This window comes from Vigna unguiculata, chromosome 7, assembly GCF_037176805.1.
Source record: "Vigna unguiculata cultivar grain cowpea cultivar isolate G323 ecotype 2 chromosome 7, ASM3717680v1, whole genome shotgun sequence".
In the NCBI taxonomy this organism is placed as follows: domain Eukaryota; kingdom Viridiplantae; phylum Streptophyta; class Magnoliopsida; order Fabales; family Fabaceae; genus Vigna; species Vigna unguiculata.
In genome coordinates, this window is record NC_140798.1 from 47,510,296 (window position 1) to 47,533,247 (window position 22,952).

General features: G+C 29.8%; 3 protein-coding genes and 1 pseudogene across 3 annotated transcripts; 2 read left to right on the forward strand and 2 right to left on the reverse strand.

Annotated features, from left to right (window-relative positions):
• The first annotated feature begins 803 nt into the window (after positions 1-803).
• Positions 804-1,683, forward strand: LOC114189659 (uncharacterized; annotated as a pseudogene).
• A 2,294-nt stretch (positions 1,684-3,977) lies between these two features.
• On the reverse strand, positions 3,978-6,649 carry LOC114189635 (DNA-directed RNA polymerases II, IV and V subunit 6A-like). The gene is made up of 7 exons (XM_028078260.2): positions 6,521-6,649; positions 6,141-6,242; positions 5,806-5,839; positions 5,516-5,688; positions 5,384-5,435; positions 4,417-4,484; positions 3,978-4,293 (listed from the first exon to the last, which is right to left on the reverse strand). Exons 2-7 carry the CDS (start codon positions 6,173-6,175, stop codon positions 4,227-4,229), a joined length of 429 nt encoding a protein of 142 aa, XP_027934061.1. The 5' UTR covers positions 6,176-6,242; positions 6,521-6,649; the 3' UTR covers positions 3,978-4,226.
• Positions 6,650-8,830: 2,181 nt separating this feature from the next.
• LOC114189983 (glutathione S-transferase DHAR2) lies at positions 8,831-11,953 on the reverse strand. Its single transcript, XM_028078715.2, has 6 exons — positions 11,761-11,953; positions 11,566-11,656; positions 11,340-11,483; positions 10,855-10,972; positions 10,612-10,752; positions 8,831-9,059 (listed from the first exon to the last, which is right to left on the reverse strand). Exons 1-6 carry the CDS (start codon positions 11,816-11,818, stop codon positions 8,970-8,972), a joined length of 642 nt encoding a protein of 213 aa, XP_027934516.1. The 5' UTR covers positions 11,819-11,953; the 3' UTR covers positions 8,831-8,969.
• A 7,448-nt stretch (positions 11,954-19,401) lies between these two features.
• On the forward strand, positions 19,402-22,766 carry LOC114189544 (uncharacterized). Its single transcript, XM_028078134.2, has 10 exons — positions 19,402-19,763; positions 19,847-19,912; positions 20,023-20,203; positions 20,387-20,583; positions 20,835-20,885; positions 20,996-21,087; positions 21,396-21,523; positions 21,814-21,905; positions 22,046-22,150; positions 22,314-22,766. The coding sequence occupies exons 1-10, from the start codon at positions 19,455-19,457 to the stop codon at positions 22,449-22,451; spliced, it is 1,359 nt and encodes a 452-aa protein (XP_027933935.2). The 5' UTR covers positions 19,402-19,454; the 3' UTR covers positions 22,452-22,766.
• The last annotated feature ends 186 nt before the right edge of the window (positions 22,767-22,952 follow it).

Genomic DNA, 22,952 nt, shown 5'->3' on the forward strand with positions numbered 1-22,952 from the left:
AAAATGTGTCAAACAATATAAACAACTCAAATACAATCCTAAAATGCGTACGAAACATCAAATAAACCTAACAAAATTTGATTCAAATGATTAAATCCGCGTATTCCGGAAGATGAAGGACTAAATTGGTCCAAAGTTTCAAAATGGACTAATTCCAAAATTCACTGAAAGTTAAAGGACCAAAAACATATTTAACCCTAAAAAAATTTGTAAATAAGTGATTAAATTTTTATGTCTGACATTCTCTAGTCAGATATAAATTTTGTTGACAGTAAAATTTTCTGAATGCATCAATAATTAATGTTGAAAAATAATAATTTAACTACTAAATTCTAATAATATTTTTTCATAATTTGAGATAATTTTTTAAAATAATTTTCTATTTTTTATATTTTAAAATCAATTAAAAAATATGATTTCAGATTATACGAAAAAATGATCGAGATTTAATCGATAAAATAAAATATTTCATTTATGAAGGAGAAAGAAATGGTTTTGTGTGTGGGTGATGAAATTGGGTTTGTCGTTGGTATGTGGGGATGGCCCACAAATCACGTGAAGGGGGAAGGTCCTATAGCAACTGTAGAAGACAAAGAATAGTCATTTACAATCTCTTCTAATCTTTTCATCTTTTCCTAGCCAATTATCATTTATCTCTCACGTGGGATTCTTGCTCCCACCACCCCCCTTTTTCGTCTTCACACGCTCCTTCTTCTGTTCCTATCCTTCATCTCTCTATATATAACCTTTTCTTACTAACAATTTCATGCTACTATACCTCTACTTTACTTTTATAATCATCCATGGCAGACTAGTCTTCTTCTTCATCTTCTTCTCCTGCTTCATACATTCATTTGGTGCAGCATCTGATCGAGAAGTGTTTGATATTTCACATGACCAAGGAAGAATGCATGGAAGCGCTCTCTAAACATGCAAATATTAATCCTGTTATAACATCCACTGGTATGATCTTAATTTTCTCTCTACACCAAACACCATGCACACATGCAACATCGTTGCAGAGTTGTATTTGTTTTAGAGAACTTGTACTTTTCAATTCTTCCTCTTTAAATCCCAAGGAATTTTACTTGAAAACATTAGATATTACAAACTGAAAAGCCTTTGAAGAAAGAAAGAAGATTGATGACATTGTGAAATAAAAGTTTTGAATTTTTCCAATAGACATGAGATTGTATATGAGACATATATATAAGTTGCAGTACCAACCAACCAAAACAGAAGCATGCACGTGAAGATGTTATATATATATGATAATTAAAGAAACATGATGAATTAATGTATATATTATCAGTGTGGAATGAGCTAGAGAAGGAAAACAAGGAATTCTTTGAGCCTTACTACACGAAGTGGAAGGGTAAAGACAAAAGAGTGTGTGAGGAAGAGACAACACAGATAATACAGAAGATGATCTCAGACTCAGATTCCTCTAAAGATGCAAAAGGCCACTAAACAGTTGAAAAGGATGTGACATTTGGATTCTTCACTCCTTCAAAAAACAAAGCCACACTCATTCTCCACGATCATATGTACATGGTGTCACTATTGTTAGCTATGGTGATTATACCTACTCTACTCAGCTACTTCTCATGCTTTATTATGGTGCACGTCACCCATGTAATTTTATCTCAGATAGATATGCAGTATGGTAGCAGTGTTTCGTCATCTTTCTCAAAGTTACACCTATTTCCTATTTACTTCTCACTGTAAATCCATTGTAACATAGAACATTGCATTGATATCCCTACCCATAGGATAGTATATCAATCTATTAATACAAGAGATAAGAAAATAGTCCTCTAGCAACCCAAATCAAAGAGTCTAATATCTCTCAAAGGCATAAAGATTTAAACACATGATTAGACACAATCAAAATATTAAAAAATTGTTTGAATTTTTATACACTATTATTCAAGACCATTTTACATTCCTAAAAAAAATATTGTTTCTTTGATTTCAAATGCATCAATGTCACCCATACAATATCGGTTTGTACAATGATGTAGTAAAAAAATGAATATATACACTTAAATGTTGGTCATACAATTTAATTAAAATATACTGAATGTGTGAAAAATTATAAAGTTGCATAATATTATAATAAAATTATATAAAAATATAATTAATTCAATATACAATATTTTAAAGAGACTTCACATATGTTGCAAATCATTCTAATTATTCAAAATACTATAGTTTATCAATCTGATTTTAGTGTATATTTAAAAATATAGACATTAAATTAACATAAAATTAGAGATTTTGAGTTATGTAAACTCTTAAACTAATAAAAAGGTGTGCCTGTATAGAAAGAGGTAGAGTTTGCAGAATAAAATGTTAAATAGTATTAATAATATATATTTTTAAGCTTTTTCGCCTTTACTTGCTGAAGAAAAATAATATTGTTCGAACAAATGTAATGAAAATAATAAAAATGTTAATTGAATAAACTATGAAAGACATATAGACTAACACAATTTATTGACCGAACATGGATCTTGCGATTACTTTTTGTCTACAACTTTGAATTTATCTCCTATTCATTCATGTTCGGATTTTATGTAAAGGAAAAATAGTGTTTTTTCTGAAGAACTTAAAAATTTTTGTCAGAGAAAATGTTATTGGTTTGTATGAAAATGCACATTTTCAAACTTTAAATTTTTTCAAATAAATAAAAATTAAAAAAATTTCATGTCATATTTCTTTTATACTCTCCTCTTTAACCGATAAAAACACTGTTATTAAAAAAACACCCCTAAATATTAATTAATGAAATCATATATTTTATTTAAACCAAATTTATATTGAATAATATATTTCATATTTTTCCTTTTCATTGCTTTCGGTCTCACACCAGTTTGATGTTAACTTTATCTCTATCCCTATCAAAATAAAAGGTGTCCACATTTATATTAATATTATTTCTTGTTATTCAATATTTAAAATGAACTATTGTTTATTTTCATAAAATTTAATACTGAAATTTTATTTTTAAATAATATCTAAAAAATAAATTTTGCATATAATAGAAACCAAAATAAGAATTTAAAATGTAAACAATAAATTCCAAAATTTTATTTTTTTCAGGTTATTTTAAAATCTTATTCTCCAGAATAATATTATTATTTTAAAAATGTTAATCTTTGCATAAATAATTATGAAGTCTAGAATGAGATCGGTAAGACCTGTTATATGAGCTCTGTGTGTCTCAGTGTTTTGCATTTTCTACTGAATATAGTAAGAAGGTGAGAGAATATGCGGATTGAAAATAATGTCCCAATGAATTAAAACATTGAATTAGCCTCCCCTCAAACAAGGGAAATATTTTAGTGTCAAAGCATTCATAGCAAAATTCTTGCATAATTGCATAATATTATCGATGTTTCATAATCATGTGTTGTAATGGGCAAATTGTTGATGTGTTCACTATATTTCCAATATCAGTTATCCAAGCCACAGAGAATGAAACTGGATATGTTAGAACCATCAGATACATTCTCCTAGTGAAATATTGTGATTTGTCAAGCAAAAACAACAATATGAAAATTGACATTTCATTAGATAATGCAATGTTGGGAAGATTGGTGATTTTATGGCTAAAGAAAAAGTTTTCTTGGCTTCTTATCAATTTTTAATCATAAATTTCTGCATAGATAATCATAAATCTGAATGGAAATGTTCTCCTTCTGACAGAAATTGGGAATGCAAGGCAAACATGCTATTGTTTCTTCCATGTCTTGAGAAAGTATTCAAATCAATATTTATTCAGAACATGTTTGAATAAATTTCTTAAATATATTTAGAAAAATAAAATAAAAATTTTATATTAAGAAAATTGTCAAAACTCCTACTGGTTTCTTATTCCTGCTACACAAAATAACTGATTTCTGCGAATATGTACTAAACACACTCAAAATAACTGATTTCACATATAGTAACAAACACACTCAACCTAGAGATGCATAAAAGCAAGTCGAAGCACAAATTATATTAAAATAAACCACAAGTAGCAGAGATCCAAGAACAAACTAAGTATCAACATGAAACACTTGGTGAAAGCATAGCCAATAACTTATCATGGTTGAGTCAAGTTTGATGTGGGATCATAGATCAGCATCAACCTCAAACAAATCAAAGATAAAATTTATGAGGAGATAAAGATCTTAGTGCTTGTGACTCCTGCTCCCACCTATAAGTTCAAACATCAATCACACACCCACTTGTCTCTTCCAGGAGTCTTCCACAATTAGTTCATCAACTCCCCAGTCTTCATAGCTGGAGAGAGTCGCCAAAAATAGTAAGAGTCAGTGGCATAAAGTATGTGATCAACCTTAACCTCACCTACCCCTAAAAAGAATAAAATGTGGCTGGCTAACTTATATAAGGGGCAGTATTTACCTTCCATCAGGCAAGTAGCGCCGGATTGTAAAGGGTATTTTCCGCTCACGAAGCTCCTTCATGGCAATCTGATAAGTTGAAAAGCCTAGATATCAGAAGACAACACAACAGAGGTAACAAACACCAGTGTATTCCTCGACCCAAACACAAAAAGGTGTCTCCAACAAATAATCAAAAGTACAGATCAAACAGGAAATAAAACAACTAGGATAATTGACATTGAAAAAGGTTCAACATGTCATACTAAATGAAAGTGATCAAGCTCACCTAACAAGTCATAACATAACAGGTAATACTGGACTCGGTTCTTGTCAGCATACAAAAATCAGAAACTATATAATCAACTTATTTCTAGAATGGAGTACTAGTGCATTCTTCAGGAAACCAAAGAACTTGATAATCAAATAACAATCATTATTTTGATAATACAAATCATAGTACTCGTCTTAGGGAGACTATTTACATCCTAAGTAATCATTTAACCAGATTCAATATAGGATAACAGGAGCAGCTCATAATTTGTAGAATTTATCAATTGAGTTCATAATCATGACAACTAAACAAAAAGAAAAGATGTTCATATGACATTGTGGGAATATTCATATTAAAAAAAGCACATCCTTGTCAAACTGAAATATAAACCATTTTAGGTTATACCCAAAGCCCTTTGTTAAGAGAAAGAGAAAAGAAGAATTATATCAAGAAGAAAATTGTCCCTCCAACTTGATTTCTGATGTAAACTTATTTTCTGATGTCCCTCCTTCCTCATTATCCATGAATTTAGATGCTTTTTGCATAATTGCAGATTTATAAACCTACTTTCAAACCATAAAAACTCAACTTCGGTAGTGTGCATATCCTGAGGCATATCAACATACTTAGAAATTGAAAACTAAAATATTTAATGTGCTCAGATGCAGTAACATGAAAAAAAAAAATTGCAGAGTAAAATATAAAAGGTTAAGACCTCAAGCGGATCAGTCTCGCCCTCCAACTCAACCATGACAGGTGCATTCATACTGATCAACAAAGAAGTTAAAATGTTACAAACAATGAATAGACAAAATCTTAAAATCACACAGTAAGTTTCAAAGAAAACCTGATTTGAACTGCACGAGTACCCAAAATCCTGGCACGCTCATACTTGGTCATATATTTAGAAGTCTTCCGAGGTCGCTCCACTGCTTGTTCCTCTTCCTTGTCCTCAGTATCAATGGCGTCTCCAGCCATGTCATCATTTTTTGCATTATCAACATCCTCCTCTGCACCTTCCTGCTCATCAATCAAGCACCAAACATATTATCTCATTCTTAGTTAAGTCCCATAAGATCTGTAAATGTATTTATACATACAAAAAAGAAAACTACCAAGCCCCACAAAATTATGTACCTCAATTTCAGGCTCCAGAGGTTCATCCTCGTACCTGCATCACCATTCTTTATTCCATGAGAAATCCTTTAATGGAGAAAGAAAGACGACAAAACAGATAGTTCTAATGCTAACAATTGCTAACAAGTGAGATATGAAGCATAACAATGAATCATCTGAAAGAAAAGACAATCATACGTTTTAAAAAACTTCTTATTTTAGGTTAAAACTCACATGCAGGAACATAAAACACTTAAAAACTCTCTTGGGGATTTGCACCAAGGATTCTCAATAGACAAATTAAATGGAAGAAAAGCTAAATATATTTTTGTTAGTAGTAGGGAGAAAGAGAGAACCCCATGTCCATGTCATCATAATCGTCATCAGCCATTGTAAACCGCAAAAAGTAAAGATACCCTGCCTTTGATATTAAGGCTAAGCTTGTGCCGCCCTAAACCCTAACAGAAAGACAATAATAAAACATCAGAGACTTTGATCATATAGAGTTGCAGCAGACCTAATTGATAAAACATATAGAGAATCAGCAGAAGAATTCATGTTCCAAATTAATTCATAACCTTACATAATATCAATACTCAAGGTTATAATTTAACCTAGCCTAACTTCTTCAAATCAACATTCTTATTAAGAAAATATACTTTAGCACATTTAAACAGATGATTAGGGATTAAATTAGCTATTAAAATGTCGGATACATGAAAAGAGAAACACACACCAGGAATAAACAAATCAAAGTGGTGAGGCTGAAAACAGAAGAAGGAGTTGAAGCCAAAGTCTGAGACCGTCTGAATCAAAAGCGAAAGACCCGAATGATGTTTATTTATTTGTTTATTTCGGGTCGGGTCCGGTCGCGATAAATATTTGATTCAAAGAGTGTTTTTCTTTTTTTTTTTTCAAAATATTCTATCCAATTTTGTATATTGTAGTCAAATTATGTTGAGATTAACTAATAAATCAAATATTATAATGAAATATATAAGTTACAGTTCAATCATAAATTTAAAACATAAACAATATAATATTGCAGGCAATAATTTCTCATTTTTTTCAATTATATTAATTTATTATTTTCATTTATTTCAGTTATTATATACTTTTTATTATATAGTTGATTCTCTGTCTAATTATGTATGGTATGAGTATGAATATTCAAATAATTCAAATAATTTTATTATTTTAATTTGTTTACAAATACAACAAAAATATATAGTGCAAGAGTTTTGCGAAAATTTGTGCAATTCAGTCAGGAAAGGCAACAGGAGTAAAACAAAATAAAAATGCAATTTAACTACAATTGGTTTTTAATCTAAGACTAACTCACACACTCTTTTTTAAGTTTTATAGCTTTTATAAAAGCTTGTACATTTATATTTTTTATTTTATATAATTTTCTTATAACTTAAAAAACTTAATAATAATTAATATATTGTATATATTACGAAGACCATGTTTTACGTCATCCACTATGTGTCAAGTCAAATAAAATTATAAATATTTTAATTAATAATTTTTCACTTTAACAGTTTCACATTAAACTGTCTTTAATTTTTATTTATGTAACTTTATTGGTAACAAGCAACGATTAATTGAGATGAAATCTTAATACACAGTAAGTTAGAAAAAACATGCAAAGTAAAAAAAGAAAAACTATTTAAATTTGATTTTATAAAAAAGTTATAAATTATATTTTATTTATATGCTATGTTAAGTTTTTAAGTCATTGTTCTTTGTTTGTTTGTTTTTTGTTTTTTTTGTGATAATAGTTTGTCATAGTCACACTAGTAATTGAAAATTTATTCAAAGTAATTTTTTGATTATTTTTTATTTTTTATTTTTTTTGGTTGCATGTAGAATGAGTTTCATATATATATATATATATATATATATATATATATATATATATATATATATATATATATATATATATATATATATATATATATATATATATATATATATATATATATGGTTTGATGACTAAAAATAAATATTAAAATTGTAATGATATTTTTAGTTTAGCAGTTAGAGTTTTTATTTTTTAACAAGTTTAAACGTTTTATCTTAAAACAAGTTTGATTGAAATAGTTATATACAAAGGAAGTTAGTGGATATTTATAGATGAATTATTCTGAATCTATTATTTACTTAACTTGTAAGGAAAAAGAGTGAATATGAAATGTGAATTTGAAATTATTGTTTAAGACTTCTTATTTGTTCTCATTTTTATAATTACTTAATTCATTCAATTTCTAATTACTAAGTTTTTTCAACTCCAAAGGAGTAGTTTAATCTTCTAAAAAAAAGAAATCAGGAATATCATTTTAAAAAGTTTAAATTTCGGTAAAAAGATAAAATATAAATTTAATAACATAAATTTAAATCAAAAACCATATTTTTAAAACATAATTAAATTAAAAGTTAAACTATGTCAAGCAAAATAAAATTATAAACATTTTAATAAATAATTTTCTCTTCAATTGTTTCACATCAAGCTATCTTTAATTTTGAAGATCTTAAAAGAGAAGTTAAGTTTATGAAAATATTTTGATCCGATTAAAAAATAAATTTAACGACTTTAACATTAAGAGTGTTTATGTAATTTTATAGGTAGCAAGAGACAATCGAGTAAATTTAAAAACTCATAAAAATTAAATATTTAAATTTGATTTTATAAAAAATAGTTCTTCTTAAATATATTTTCTTTATATGCTATGTAAGTTTTTAAGTCATTATTTTTCGTTTTTTCAGTGATATAAATTTGTCACGGCCACACTAATGGACGAAAAGGAGAAGATAATATATTTATTGATGGGCGATCTATAGACCACAAAATATATTTATTATTTTATAATCACTGGATAGAAAAATTACTTCTAAATAATTAATTGGAAGAAGTTTTAAATGATAAAATTTATAAAATTAAAGACTCAAAAAAAAAAAAAAAAGCTGTATAATTTTGAAATTCAAAATCTAAAAAGGTTAGTGACAAAAACATGCAATTAAGCCACGGTTGTGGCATCACCAATAAACAACCAACAAACTACATATTTATTATTATTAATATGTGAACAACACATTCTTAAAAGTGATTAGTTGAACATCCTATTCTTAACAAGTTTCAATCACAGTACACAAATGATGTTGAGATAGCTCATAGAACTACTTCAAGCATTCACTTTTGGTGCCCATCCAGCAAAAACAAACTCATCCTTTGCAGGCTTGGTTTTCTCAAATGACTCACGGGAGAAGAGCAGCTGCAACACAAAATAATTGTCCATTAACCAGTTGCAGCTATAACATTCAAACAACAAGCAATTGCTAGATTGAGACTCAAATAACTTTTAAATGTCCCTACCGACTTACTTAGGATCTTAGATCCGTCACGTCACTGGTCCAACCAGTGAATCCTAACTGTTTAGACCAGTGATTCCTGAATTAATGTCTGTCTTCACTAATTCAATAATCAATCTAATTTACTATTTAAGACATTGGCCACATCAAACCAGCTGATTATCACTATGACTATCTGTGATATCTGAGCTTCATGAACTATTGCACCTAAAGTAAAAGCAACAGAGATAGTGAAGTGATGAATGTTGATGACAATATACATACAGCTATGCAAATCATCATCTAAGAACAACAGATATATTAATCTTAAATACAAGGCAATAATGTTAGAACATGACTAAAAACTAAAGCAGTACTCTAATTGTCAACAACCGGTACTAGAAGCAAGGTTAGAAAAAGCTCCATGAGGGATGATATTTCAATTTACATGGTGGTTAAAGGACAATTAAGAGAAGAACAAGTTAAACAGTAAATGCAATTTTCTTTGTTTACAATGAAAGGCAACATAATTCTCAAAAATTAGCCAGTTCACATCCAGATGATAAAAATCATAAAATTCAGGAAATTAGTTGATTTAGGTTAACCACAAATTAACAACATTTTATCATGTAAGAAAGGCTTTTAACTCGCTGACTGACCAAGGAAATCATGTGAATTCCTAGGCTTGGGAAACTTTCTAGGTTAAGTTTTTTAAACTCAAAGCATATAACATTCATTTTCACTTTATAGCATGTTTCATATCGTGGCCCATTTAAAGGAGAAAGGGGCACTGTAGCAATATATGAATTAGAAAAAGACATTTGAATTACCAAGAGGCATTTGAATTAATCATTGGGCACCAAATTTTTCATGACAGTTCACAAGCAGACCCTCAATTTGTTTTGTTAGTATTTTTTGCATATGAATTTTGTTTCTTGAAAGATTGGTGACATCAAATTAATCCTATAAACTTTTGTACTAATCTTTTAAGGATCAAATTGGTGTTCAAAATATAATTAGAGGAGAAAAGTAGGGATTACTCAATGCAGGGTCAGTTCACAAATAGATATACAGATTTTTGTGCACCCTTGGCCGTAGCACAGTACTTATGTCCATGAAAACACTTTCTGCCTAAAATTACCATGCACAATCAGGGTTAGACATGTCAGAAAGTATCCAAGTAAAAAGAATTTCTCAAACAAAAGAATAGTCTTTTCCAATTGTGTTTACTTCTTTGCTTTAGTTTTTTTCTTTTCAAACACTTTAGTGAGACTAAAAGTCATATAAAGTAGTGTATATGAAATAATTGATACTTCAGTCATTTTGAAGAAATTTTAAGCATACTGGCATGATAAGTTTGACCACAAAATTCTCATCACCAAATATGGATCAGTCACTGTTCAATGTGTATATAAACGACACGGCTAAATAAAAAGTTCCACCAGAGTAAATGCATTGCACAAAACAACTCCAAACCTTAGTGTAGATGTGGACATGTGACAAACTTTCTGGAACACCCCAGTTCTTGAAATGGTCAAGTACTGCCACTAGATGGTACAGTTTTGGTGCCAAACTCAGGTCAACAGCAGTGACTTTCTCCCCAGCAACATATGGACCCTGATCATACCTCCACCATGTTAGCATTGACAGTGTAACCACTAAAAAAGATAACAAATAAACAAAAAAGAATAGTGTATCATATAAAATTCACATATATACATGGGCCTTAAGATGCTCATTCAAAGCACTCAATTCAGCCAGCAACGCTTGCTCTGTTCCATCATTCGGATCCTTGCTCTTAAGAAAACTCACAAAAGACCCAAATATCTTCGATCCCCTACAAGAGCAAACACATCGTGCACACTCAAATTCAGTACTCAAGAACAACTCGAAATTAAAAAAACAGATCCGCAAAAATTAGAACCGATCATAATTCCCTCGCTCATCACCAAACAAAAAACCTCGAAAAGGATCATGGCAAACCATTACTCTTAAAAACCACCTCGATCTATTTTCCAATGTGAACACAACAACAGTGAGAACATTTTCACAGTAGGAATAAATTCTCGGATCGGTTTAATTATCAAAAACAGTTCTACTTAACGTTAAAACATACGTTCTAAAGTCAACAAGATAAAAATATTCCCAGACAAGAACAAAGTGTAAAGTTTTGAAAAAAGAGAAGGGTAATGGAGCAGTCATACACGGTGGCAAATTCAGGAGGAGTAGCGAGAGGGATTTCTGGGTACTTTTCTTCGAGTAACCCCACAATCACATCAGAATCAGGCACCCATTTTCCATCAAAAAGAGCCACTGGTACCTTTCCTTCAGGGTTCACACCCAAAAACCTACCAATAAGAAAAAAAAACAAAATCGATATTTCATTGAGAAAGAAGAGACAGAATGAGACATTAAAGTTCAACAATATACCATTCGGGTTTGTTACTGAGATCAATTAGGTGGAGTTTGTACGGAATCTTTTTCTCCTCTAAAGTTAAGAGTACCCTTTGGCAAAATGGACCTAAAATCAAAATCAAACCCAAACAATTATAATAATAAACAAAGTGATCAAAACTCAGACTTGTGCTGTGAAAGAAAAAGACAGAGAGAGATAAGAGAATATACAGTCTCCGAGAGAATCTGGAGCACCAGTAGCAGCCTTGACAGCAACCTCGAGAGCCATTTCCGATGGATGATCAAATGCAAGAAAGACAGAAGAAAAAAAGAAGAAACCAGAAACCAGGTGAAACCAATTCGGTGTTCACGATCCCGCTCCACTTCGTACCTTTATTATACAGAGATGTTTTTTTTTTAAAATATTAAATAATTAAAAGACATGTGCAGTAATAGCATTCCTAATTAATTCAAGATCCAAATTTTAAAATTGAAGGTTTTTCCATTTGTGTCTTATATATGATTGAAATTCAAATAAAAATTATAAATGTTTGAGTTTTATAAAACATCAAAATTTAGACAATTTTTGAAAAAGTACTTTAACAGGATGTGGTTATATTTATTTGAATATATATTATTACCTATTATATACTATTATTATTATTATATGCTATTATTTGCATAATAGGATCTACTTAAATGTTGTGAATAAGTATGTATATTGCTAAGCAAGTGATTAGTTAAGTATTATAAAGATTTAATTAGGAAGATGATATCCATTTTCGCATCATCATAATATATATGTATCAATTTGGTACTCATATGTAAAAAATATTAATTGAGTTTTAACTTGGGAAGAAAGTGTATCGATCAGTTGTATGTAAAAAAATGTTAACTGAGTCTCAACTTTGGAAGTAATTTTATCTATGACTTTTACCTCTAAACTTTAATATAAATATCAATACTTAATTTTGTAAGTTATTTTAAATATTAATACCATTAATGACAGTAATATTTTATTGTTGTAAGAAATCTGATTGAGACATTTTTTTTCATAATTAAGACTCAATTGACATTTTTTTAAAGACGGATACCGAACTAACACATCAGAACGAAATTTGATATTATCTGACTAATTAAACCTATTATAAAATATGTGTGAAATAATACCTAAAAGAAATCAAATAACTCTTGCTATTATTTTAATAAATAGACTTATGTCTAATTAAATCTCATACCATTATACTGTAAACTGAGATCCATTCTATCTATATGTTATAATTTAGTATTATTAGTAATCACTGTGAAATTTTCCACAAAATTAGTATACCATTCATTAAAATAATGTAATTATAATTTATTGAGGAGTTAAATAGAGTGAATATATGTATGTATGTTACAGTGAATAATATATATTAGTTGTATATATATTTTATCGCATAAGCATAGTTGTAATTTCTTTTTTCCAGGAAGTTACAGGTTGTATTTAATTTGGATAACATTCGTTTTGAATTCTTGTTATATACGAGTTCTAAATTTAACGAATTGTTGTGTTGTTTTTTTTTTCTTTTGGTGACACATATAAAGGAGTGTTATAGTCTACAATATTCAAAAAATTGAAATCAGTTAACACTCATTTTGTCATTTAAAAAAAATAGATGTTTTTCATTAATTTAGACATAAAATAATTAGTATTATCATCTTAAACGTATTCGGTGGAAACAATTAGTAAGCCATTTTTTCTTCAAACACTTGAAAATAAATGTTTTTCATTAATTTAAACATAAAATAATTCCTAAACATTATATTATATACGTGTGTCATTCAAATATATCTATGTCAGTATCCTTTATTGTCTGAAAAATATAAATCAAAACAAAATTAATTACAGTAGGAGTAGATTTTTTATGTTGGTGTATATTTTGGGAAAAAGTTTTTAGGCATTGTTTGGTCATAAAATTACAGTAGGTGTTGTCGATTAGAAGTTTGACACTGAGAATCCCATTCCCAACAAAAAAAAAATGAATTTGGTCATAAAATTTGGTGACATTCATTACATTCCTCACATCTGCATCAAGATTTCAGTAATTATAATAATTGCAGTTCACTTTAGGGAAAATAATAATACCACGTTCAGTGTGAAAATAATTTGTAAAAAGAATATAAATTATGAATTCCTCAGCTCGATACTAAACAAAAATATAATTTCTTTTAATGAACCTTTTTATAATATGACCAATATAATTCATTAATTACGAGCATTTGTGAAAATGACTTTGGTTGGATTTGTATGTATTAAAGAGGTTGTTGTCTAAGTTTAAGTTACGAGGCTATATAAGCAAATTGTGAAATATAACCAAAAATGCAATGTAATGTAAATTACAAGATTTTTTTTAATAAGAAAAATGTTTGTAGTTTTTAAAAATTAATTTAATCCATATACTAAAATTGATAAGTATAATTTTTTAATTTAAAAAAAATGTATGTACTAATTTTTAATATTTAAATATAATATAAAGTATAATTTTAAGAGACTATATTTATAGGTTACTAAAGTTTAAGAATTATTTTATCAATTTAGAAGTGTAAAGACTAAAGCACAAGTTGATAAAAGAGTATAGTAGTTAAAAACAACTTTTTATAATAAATTGTTACTTTTGTCGAAATATTGTTTTATTGTTTTTCCAATATATTCTTCATAATAAGGGAATATCATAGTTAGTTTGTGTATAATTATTTTTTAGATATTTTTGTTGTGCTTCTTTTTATAACCATTCATATAGTTTTGTGTACACGTTATTATTATTTTTTTCACTCGTTTAAATCTTACACATATAATATAACTTCCACTAATCACTTATAATAGTAATTTTTTTCATCCAAGAAAATATACACTTGGGTATGGTGGAATTTATAATATTTTTATGTTTTAGAAGTTACGGCTTTAACTGTAATCTTAGGTGATGTTGACACAGCTTCGCCTAAAAATATCATAATAAAAAATAAAAATGTCAAACTACCACGAATAAATGAGTCAAACTTCTTTATTTACGACGGGTTAAAAAATATTAAAAATATTATATTTTTTAATTTTTGTATTTTAGATTATATCACATGATTTGTAAATTTTATTGCAAAATTAAAAATATAATATTTATTTTATATTTTGAAATATATAATTTGAAATATTATTTTTTGTAATTTAAAATATATTTTTTACTTTTTATTATGAACTCAGAATATAAAAAATTTATATTTCAGAGTATAAATTTTAAAAAACAAACATCTATAACATTATATAAAGAGACGTCATTTTTTGTGTTCATCGTTATTTCAATTTTATCTCTAATTATTATTTTAAAAAATAATTATTTTATAAATAGTTTATTTTTAACCGTTAGTCTAAAAAACTTTTTTGTCTTCAACATTTGTTTTCAAAACTTTACATATTCTTGGTTGAACCGAACTGGACCGAATCGGACCAGACCGAATTGAACCGAACTAAACCGAACCAGACCGGACCGAATCACACTGAACTGAACCAGACTAGACCGAACCAAACCAAACCACACTGAACCGAATCAAACCGCATTGAACTTAACCGAACCAGACCGGACCGAACTAAACCGAATAGAACCGAACTGAACTACTCTTTAATTGTGCTGAATTTTAAAACATCTTCAGAAAAAGAGGAAAAAAATTAAAGAAAAAATTTACACTTTCATAATTAATTAATATAGAGCAAAATGAGAGTCGTTTTGTAATGTGCGTAAAAAAAGTCACACCCAAAAGTTTTTTCAACACCAACACCGCAATCTTGAGGTCCCTTTTAAACAATTGAAACATATTATTTTTCCCTAAATTAAATATAGCAAGTGTATAAACAATAACATAAACAAACTGTATACTTTCAATAAAAAAAACATTCAAAGGAAAAACTTAAATTTTTGGTTTGTATTCACCTTTCACATAAATAACTATTTTGTCAAAGTGTAGAACATAGAGTTCCGAAATTGGTAAAAACCTAAATATTTAAGAAAAAATATTATAAGACGATGGAAAAAAAAAGTGAAATGGAAGTAGTGAAGCATAAAGTATAAAAAAAATGAGAATAATGCAAAAAACATATACGAGAAGGATAAAATATTAATTATGGTTAAGGTTAAAAAAAAGACATACGAGTTGGGTGGGACATGAGGTGTTAGAATTATAGTGAAGGTGGGACGACGAGAGCAAGGCGACATTACCTTATATAGTAGTGATGAGATGAGAAACTCACATCATTGTCTCAATGGTGGTGATTGAATTTAAAAATGGAATGTGCGCGGTGTTTAGGATAAGAGGCCATTGAAGAAAAATGAGAAAATAAAATACATAATTCAATTAGTGAGCAGTTAATTGATAGAAGTTTAGTTTAAAAAAAAGATAAAACAATAATGTTTAATTTTTATTAAATTTTTTTTACTTTAATATTTAATTTTTATTATAAATAGTTTAGTTTTTTTTGGTTACTTTAATATAATACATATAATCATAGTTAAGTTTAGTTAGATTAATTTTTTTCATCTATAACAATATTTTATTTTTCTAATTTTACATTTAAAAACTATTTTAAAAAATCATTATATATTCTTTATTGAACTAAACTGAACCGAATCAGACCATGCCAAACCAAATCGAACAAGACCGTACTGGACCGAACCGCACTGAACCAAACCAAATCAGACCAGACCGAACCAAATTGAACCACACTAAACCGAATCGGACCGAACCAAACTGAACTAGACCGAACCGAACCAAACTAAACCGAATAGAACCGAACTGAATTACACTTAACCAAACTAAGTTGGACCACTATTTAGTTGTGCTGAATTTTAAAACACTTCCAAAAAAATAGTAAAAAATTTAAAGGAAAAATTTACACTTTCATCATCAATTAATATAGAGCAAAAGGAGAGTCGCTTTGTAATGTGCGTAAAAAATATCACACTCAAAATTTTTTTCAACACCAACACCACAATCTTGAGGTCCCTTTTAAATGATTGAAACATAATATTTTTTCCTAAATTAAATATAACAAATGTATAAACAATAACATAAACAAACTGTATACTTTCAATCAAAAAAACATTCAAAGGACAAACTTAAATTGATTTGTATTCACCATTCACACAAATAACAAGTTACCAAAGTGGAAAACATAAAGTTCTGAAATTGGTAAATGTCTAAATATTTAAGAAAAATATTATAAGACGATGAAAGAAAAAAGGTGAAATGGGAGTAGTTAAGCATTGAGTATAAAAAAAAATGAGAATAATACAAAAGACATATAATAGAAGGATAAAATGCTAGTTAGGGCTAAGGTTCAAAAAAAGACATACGAGTTGGGTGGGGTGTGGGGTGTGAGGTATTAGAATTACAGTGAAGGTGGTAAGGTGAGATGACGAGAGCAAGGCGACACGGCCTTATATAGTAGTAGTGTTAGGGATGAGAAGCTCAGGATCATTGTCTCAATGGTGGTGATTGAATTTAAAAATGGAGTGTGCATGGTGTTTAGGACAAGATGCCATTGAAGAAAAAAATAAAATAAAATACATAACTCAATTAGTGAGCAGTTACAAGTTCACTTTTTTAAAATCAACGATAAAACAATATTGTTTAATTTTTATTAATTTTTTTTACTTTAATAATTAATTTTTATTATAAATAGTTTAGTTTTTTATGTTACTTTAATATAATACAGATGATCATAGTTAAGTTTAGTTAAATTAATTTTTTTCATCTATAACAATATTTTATTTTTAAAATGTTACCTTTAAAAACTATTTTAAAAATTTAATATATATATTTTTTATTGAATTGAACCGAATCGAATTGAACTTAACTGAACCGGACCAAACCGAACTGAACTGGATTGAACCGAACTGAACTAAACCGAATAGAATCGAACCGAACCGAATTGAACTGAACTACTTTTTAGTTGTGTTGAATTTTAAAACACCTTAAAAAAAAGAAGAGAAAATTTAAAGGAACAATTTACACTTTCATAATTAATTAATTGCTTTATAATGTTCATAAAAAATGTCTCACCCAAAAGTTTTTTCAACACCAACACCATAATATTGAGGTTCCTCTTAAATAATTGAAACATAATGTTTTCCCCAAATTAAATATAGCAAGTGTATAAGTGTATAAACAATAACATAAACAAATTGTATACTTTCAATCAAAAAAACATTCAAATGACAAACTTAAATTGATTTGTATTCACCATTCACACAAATAACAATTTGTCAAAGTGGAGAACATAGAGTTCTGAAATTGGTAAATGTCTAAATATTTAAGAAAAATATTATAAGACGATGAAAAAATGAAGGTGAAATGGGAGTAGTAAAACATTTAGTATAAAAGAATGAGAAGAATGTAAAAGACATATAAGAGAAGGATAAAATGTTAGTTATGACTAAGGTTCAAAAAAATACATGCCATTTGGATGAGGTGTGAGGTGTTAGAATTACAGTTAAGGTAGTAAAGTGGGACGACGAAAGCAAAGCGACATGACCTTATATAGTAGTGACAGAGATGAGGAGTTCACGATCATTGTCTCAATGGTGGTGATTGAATTTAAAAATGGAGTGTGCGGTGTTTAGGATAAGAGACAATTAAAGAAAAACGAGAAAATAAAGTACATAATTCAATTAGTGAGCAGTTAATCGATAGAAATTCAGTTTTTAAAAATAGACGATAAAACAATATTGTTTAAATTTTTTTTTTTACTTTGATATTTAATTCTTATTATAAATAGTTTAGTTTTTTTTTGTTATCGTGCCTATATATACGCATTTTTTAAATATGAATGATAGTATATTTAAGTTAATACATAAAATAAATTTATATTTATTAAAAATAAAGTGAAATGAACAAGAAAATTAATTGTTCATGAATAAAAAAAAGAAAAAAAGATAAACAGTTTTATAGAAAATAGGTAAAAATAACCGTTAATTTTAAAAAATTTAATAAATAATTATATTATAAAGGGTAGAATTGGTATTATGAAATATGGACACAAAAGAGAACATTTTCTTTATATATTGTTATAGATGAATGGAAAAGATTTTGTTGTTGTACTCCTATGATTTTTAACAACAGTCCCATGTTTCAAAACAATCTTCTACCTTTCTAAAAGGGACTTCAAGATTACCCATTCAACAAGATTTTTGGAACAAAACTCTATGAAATTCTAAGAACATGATTTCCAAAATAGGGTTTCTAGAAGAAAATTTTTTAAATAGAATTTCTAAAACATATGAAATACATTTTGTAAAGAGTTTTCTAGACCAGAAATTTCAAAATAAGTTTTTCAGAACATATGAAATACTTTTGTGGATGAACTTTTCAAAATCTATAAGATGCAATCTTGAATAGGATTTAAAGAACAAGATTTTCGAAACAAATTATTCAGAACAAGTTTTCTTGAACAAGCGTCTCACAAATTATCATCGGTTTACACTCTCTCTCATTGCTTCCTCTCAAAAGGATGGCAACAACAATGGAGAACGAAGGTGTAGTGATAATGGCAACGGATGCGGAGGTGCGATAGCTGCAATGACATGGTTCAATGATGAAAGATATTTTAATATTTTTTCTTTCAACATGAGAGTTAAACTTAACTCAAATTTTTATAAAATATTACAAAATACGAACATACAAACGCGACAAGAAGTGTGTTTATGCTAATTTATAGAATGAAGATTGAAATTACGAAGGTGCAGAAAGAAATAGGCTTCAATTAATGTATTGTGGGTTTAAGCCCGAGGCCCAATACGCAATTGAGAATCCCATAAAAATCTAAACCTTGTGTTGTGTCTGTTCTTCTTTCTCCTTCGTTACTCTTCATCTTCATCTTCATCTTTGTCTTCTTCACCATGTCTTCTTTAACTTTCACGGCAGAGGTAGCATCCAGCTTCTTCGGCCTCGCTTACCGCAATCCCAAACCCTTCACCCTCTCACTCCAAACCACTCTCCTCCCTCTTCTACGCAGAACAACCACTCGTTCCCAATCTCTAACCCACTCTCTCTCCGCACCATTCCCTCTCAGACCCGCTCGCCGCTTCACCGTCACCGCCACCACCGCTGCGCCGCCTCACGCTGAGGACTCCGACGTTTCCACCGTAATCCCCCCTGACAATCGCATTCCGGCAACCATCATCACCGGCTTCCTCGGTTCCGGCAAGGTATCCATCCTGTTTCCCCCACTTTCCTACTCAGAGCAAAATTATAGCTGGTTCTGAATACTTAACTGTCTTTAACTGAACAGACGACACTGCTGAACCATATTCTGACAGCGGAGCATGGAAAGCGCATTGCGGTTATTGAGAACGAGGTACTGTTGTAGCGGAGTTTGCTCAATTTTTATGGTTATGTTAAGTTGAATGCGATTGTTTCGGTTAGTGTTGCTTAGTAGAACGAACTTACTCTCTGCACTGTTTGTAGTTTGGTGAAATTGATATAGATGGCTCTTTGGTCGCGGCAAAAGCTGCTGGTGCTGAAGATATTATGATGCTGAACAATGGCTGTCTTTGCTGTACTGTGAGGGGTGATCTTGTCCGAATGATTTCTGAATTAGTTGCTAAGAAGAAAGGAAAGTTTGACCATATTGTTATTGAGACTACAGGTAATGAGTAACTTATTTTTTTCTGTGTATGTAATTATCTTCGTACCATGATTGTGTAGAATTGAGATTTTGAGATGATGCAGTTTATTCTGAAGATGTTGTGGACTTCCTTATTAGTTATTGCGATTGTGTATGATTGTACTTAGTGTCTTGTTTTGTTGTTTGTGCTCTGGACTTCGACAGGTTTGGCGAATCCAGCGCCAATAATCCAGACCTTCTATGCGGAGGAAAATATTTTTAATGAAGTCAAATTGGATGGCGTTGTTACACTAGTTGATGCAAAGCATGCTGGTTTTCATCTTGACGAGGTTAAGCCAAAAGGTGTGGTCAATGAGGCTGTTGAACAAATTGCATATGCGGACCGTATAATCGTAAATAAGGTATTGTCTAACTTATTTTTGTTGTGGAATGGCTTTAGTTTTGCAAGAGTGAAACATTTGGAATATTAAAGGCATGTCGGTTTTTATTTACCAACTAGCCAACCTGCTAAAGGATAGATTATTTATATTGTAGTATGGGCAGCCTTGTCTTTCCATACATTCCATGTGAAGTTATTCATAGAATTCTACATTCCAATGTGATTTATGCCTGAAATTGTACGCTGATGACATTCTTGTTTGTATTGCACCAGACTGACCTAGTTGGTGAACCAGGCATTGCTTCTTTGGTCCAGCGGATAAGGGTTGGTGTCTATCTCCTCCTATTGTTTCTAAGAGTTCGGTTTTAGCTTTAATTTTAATTTTATTTCATTATTTTGAGCCCCACATGAACGTGGTTTTGTCATTACTTCAGAAAATAAACAGCTTGGCCCACTTAAAGCGGACAGAATATGGAAAAGTTAACTTGGATTATGTTCTTGGCATTGGGGGCTTTGATTTGGAGAGGTAGCTTTTTGTTCTTGTTTCCGATTCACTATATTTGAATTGTTTAAGAAAATGGCAATCTAAATTTGGGCTCGCTAGTTGTCTGCAAGAAATTTCTTGTTAATCATATGGTTCCTTCGTGTTAATTATTATCCTCACTGGCGGCAATGCTCCTAACAGTACTCACTTTCCTGTATCATTGTCATATTTCTTGCTCTGTTGCTATGTGATCCATAACCTTACGTGGATATCTCAGATGTTCTGCTTTAATATTGTTGTATCTTTCTAAATGTTGATATATAATTTGTTTTTTCTTGATCTTCTACAAGGATTGAGAATTCCATTAATGATGAAGGTGCAAAAGAAGATCATGACCATAGCCATGACCACAAACATGAGCACCACGACCACGGGCATGAGCACCATGACCATGATCATCACCATGACCACAAGCATGGTACCTTTTATTCTTTCTTGAGTCAGAGTCGTGTACATATCATTTTATTCCTGTTTGTAGCACTAGTTACAACGTACTGGTGCTCAGGTCTTCTGAGTCTTACAAGTGTAGATTTGCTTGTTTACACATTTTACATGGATGCCTTTATATTATTATTTCCTCTAGATTTGGCATTTGGATAGGGATCAGTTCCTAATAAGTAGCTTCTTAATTCATCATTCATAAGGACATGCTTGTGGAATGTGTCATTTTTACTTTGTTGGTAATCATATCCATTTTGTTCTGTACAGAACACCACGATCACCACTCTCATGATCATACTCACGATCCTGGTGTTTCATCCGTCAGCATAGTTTGTGAAGGAAGCTTAGACCTTGAGAAGGTTAGACATGGCGTATACTTAATGCTAAGTGTGTCAAATTCTATTTTCCATTTAGATGTTTATGGAATGTCTTTCATTCTTTTATGTACATGTAAAAAGTCAGTGCTGGCATTGGCCTACTAAGCGGCTATCTTTTGCAGGCTAACATGTGGCTTGGTAACTTGTTACTGGATCGAAGTGAAGACATTTATAGGATGAAGGGTCTTCTATCTGTTGAAGGAATGAACGAGAGATTTGTCTTTCAGGCAAGCTTAAATTCCTTTACCGTGAAGGGGTTGCCTCATGGATCTTAAATGAATTCCTTATATTTTCCACTGGGGCTAATTGTTGTGTTTGTGATTATCCATCGACTCTGACAATTATGATTTATGTTCAGTTTCGTGGAATTAAGCAATTTTTCTTTTACAGGGAGTTCATGACATATTTCAAGGATCACCTGAGAGGTTGTGGGGTCCGGATGAACCAAGGACAAACAAAATTGTATTCATTGGAAAAAACTTGGATGCTAAGGAGTTGGAAAAAGGATTCAAGGCATGTTTACTATGATGCTAAGAAACTGAATACAGTGCTTTGAAGTATCTCTCTGTTGCCCATTGATGCACGTTGAAGCTATGAGTGTGCCTGTATACCATGTAGACCGTCCAGATATATATAGTGAAGAATGTTCCATTTCTACATTCAGTCTTTCTTGGTGCTTCAAATGTGACTGCATTAGTTTTAACTTATTTTCCTTGGTTGTTTCATGAGCTTAAATTTTGTTAAGAAGAATCATCCGAGAACATTGAACTTGTACAGATCAAAGAACCTTGATAAAAATTAATGAGAACATGAATATATTCATGTAAGCAACAATTATCATTACTGTTCGATGTTAGACATACTAAAAAAGTTCCCCTATTATATATATATATATATATATATATATACATATATATATATATATATATATATATATATATATATATATATATATATATATATATAATATTCTACAGTATTTTAACCACCATTTTGAATTTCACAAATTTGAATTTTATGCTGAATTTT

What these genes read in the sequence shown, in the direction of transcription:
- LOC114189635 (XM_028078260.2), bottom strand. Translation starts at nt 6,175, where the DNA reads ATGGCTGATGACGATTATGATGACATGGACATGGG. An exon ending in GCGAGACTGATCCGCTTGAG is followed by an intron (nt 4,485 to 5,383) that starts GTCTTAACCTTT and finishes TCAACTTATCAG; the next exon opens with ATTGCCATGAAGGAGCTTCG. An exon ending in CGCTACTTGCCTGATGGAAG is followed by an intron (nt 4,294 to 4,416) that starts GTAAATACTGCC and finishes GACTCTCTCCAG; the next exon opens with CTATGAAGACTGGGGAGTTG.
- LOC114189983 (XM_028078715.2), bottom strand. Translation starts at nt 11,818, where the DNA reads ATGGCTCTCGAGGTTGCTGTCAAGGCTGCTACTGGTGCTCCAGATTCT. An exon ending in CTCAGTAACAAACCCGAATG is followed by an intron (nt 11,484 to 11,565) that starts GTATATTGTTGA and finishes TCTTATTGGTAG; the next exon opens with GTTTTTGGGTGTGAACCCTG. An exon ending in ATGTCCACATCTACACTAAG is followed by an intron (nt 9,060 to 10,611) that starts GTTTGGAGTTGT and finishes TTTGTGTTGCAG; the next exon opens with CTGCTCTTCTCCCGTGAGTC.
- LOC114189544 (XM_028078134.2), top strand. Translation starts at nt 19,455, where the DNA reads ATGTCTTCTTTAACTTTCACGGCAGAGGTAGCATCCAGCTTCTTCGGC. An exon ending in TATTGTTATTGAGACTACAG is followed by an intron (nt 20,204 to 20,386) that starts GTAATGAGTAAC and finishes GGACTTCGACAG; the next exon opens with GTTTGGCGAATCCAGCGCCA. An exon ending in ACGAGAGATTTGTCTTTCAG is followed by an intron (nt 22,151 to 22,313) that starts GCAAGCTTAAAT and finishes TTTCTTTTACAG; the next exon opens with GGAGTTCATGACATATTTCA.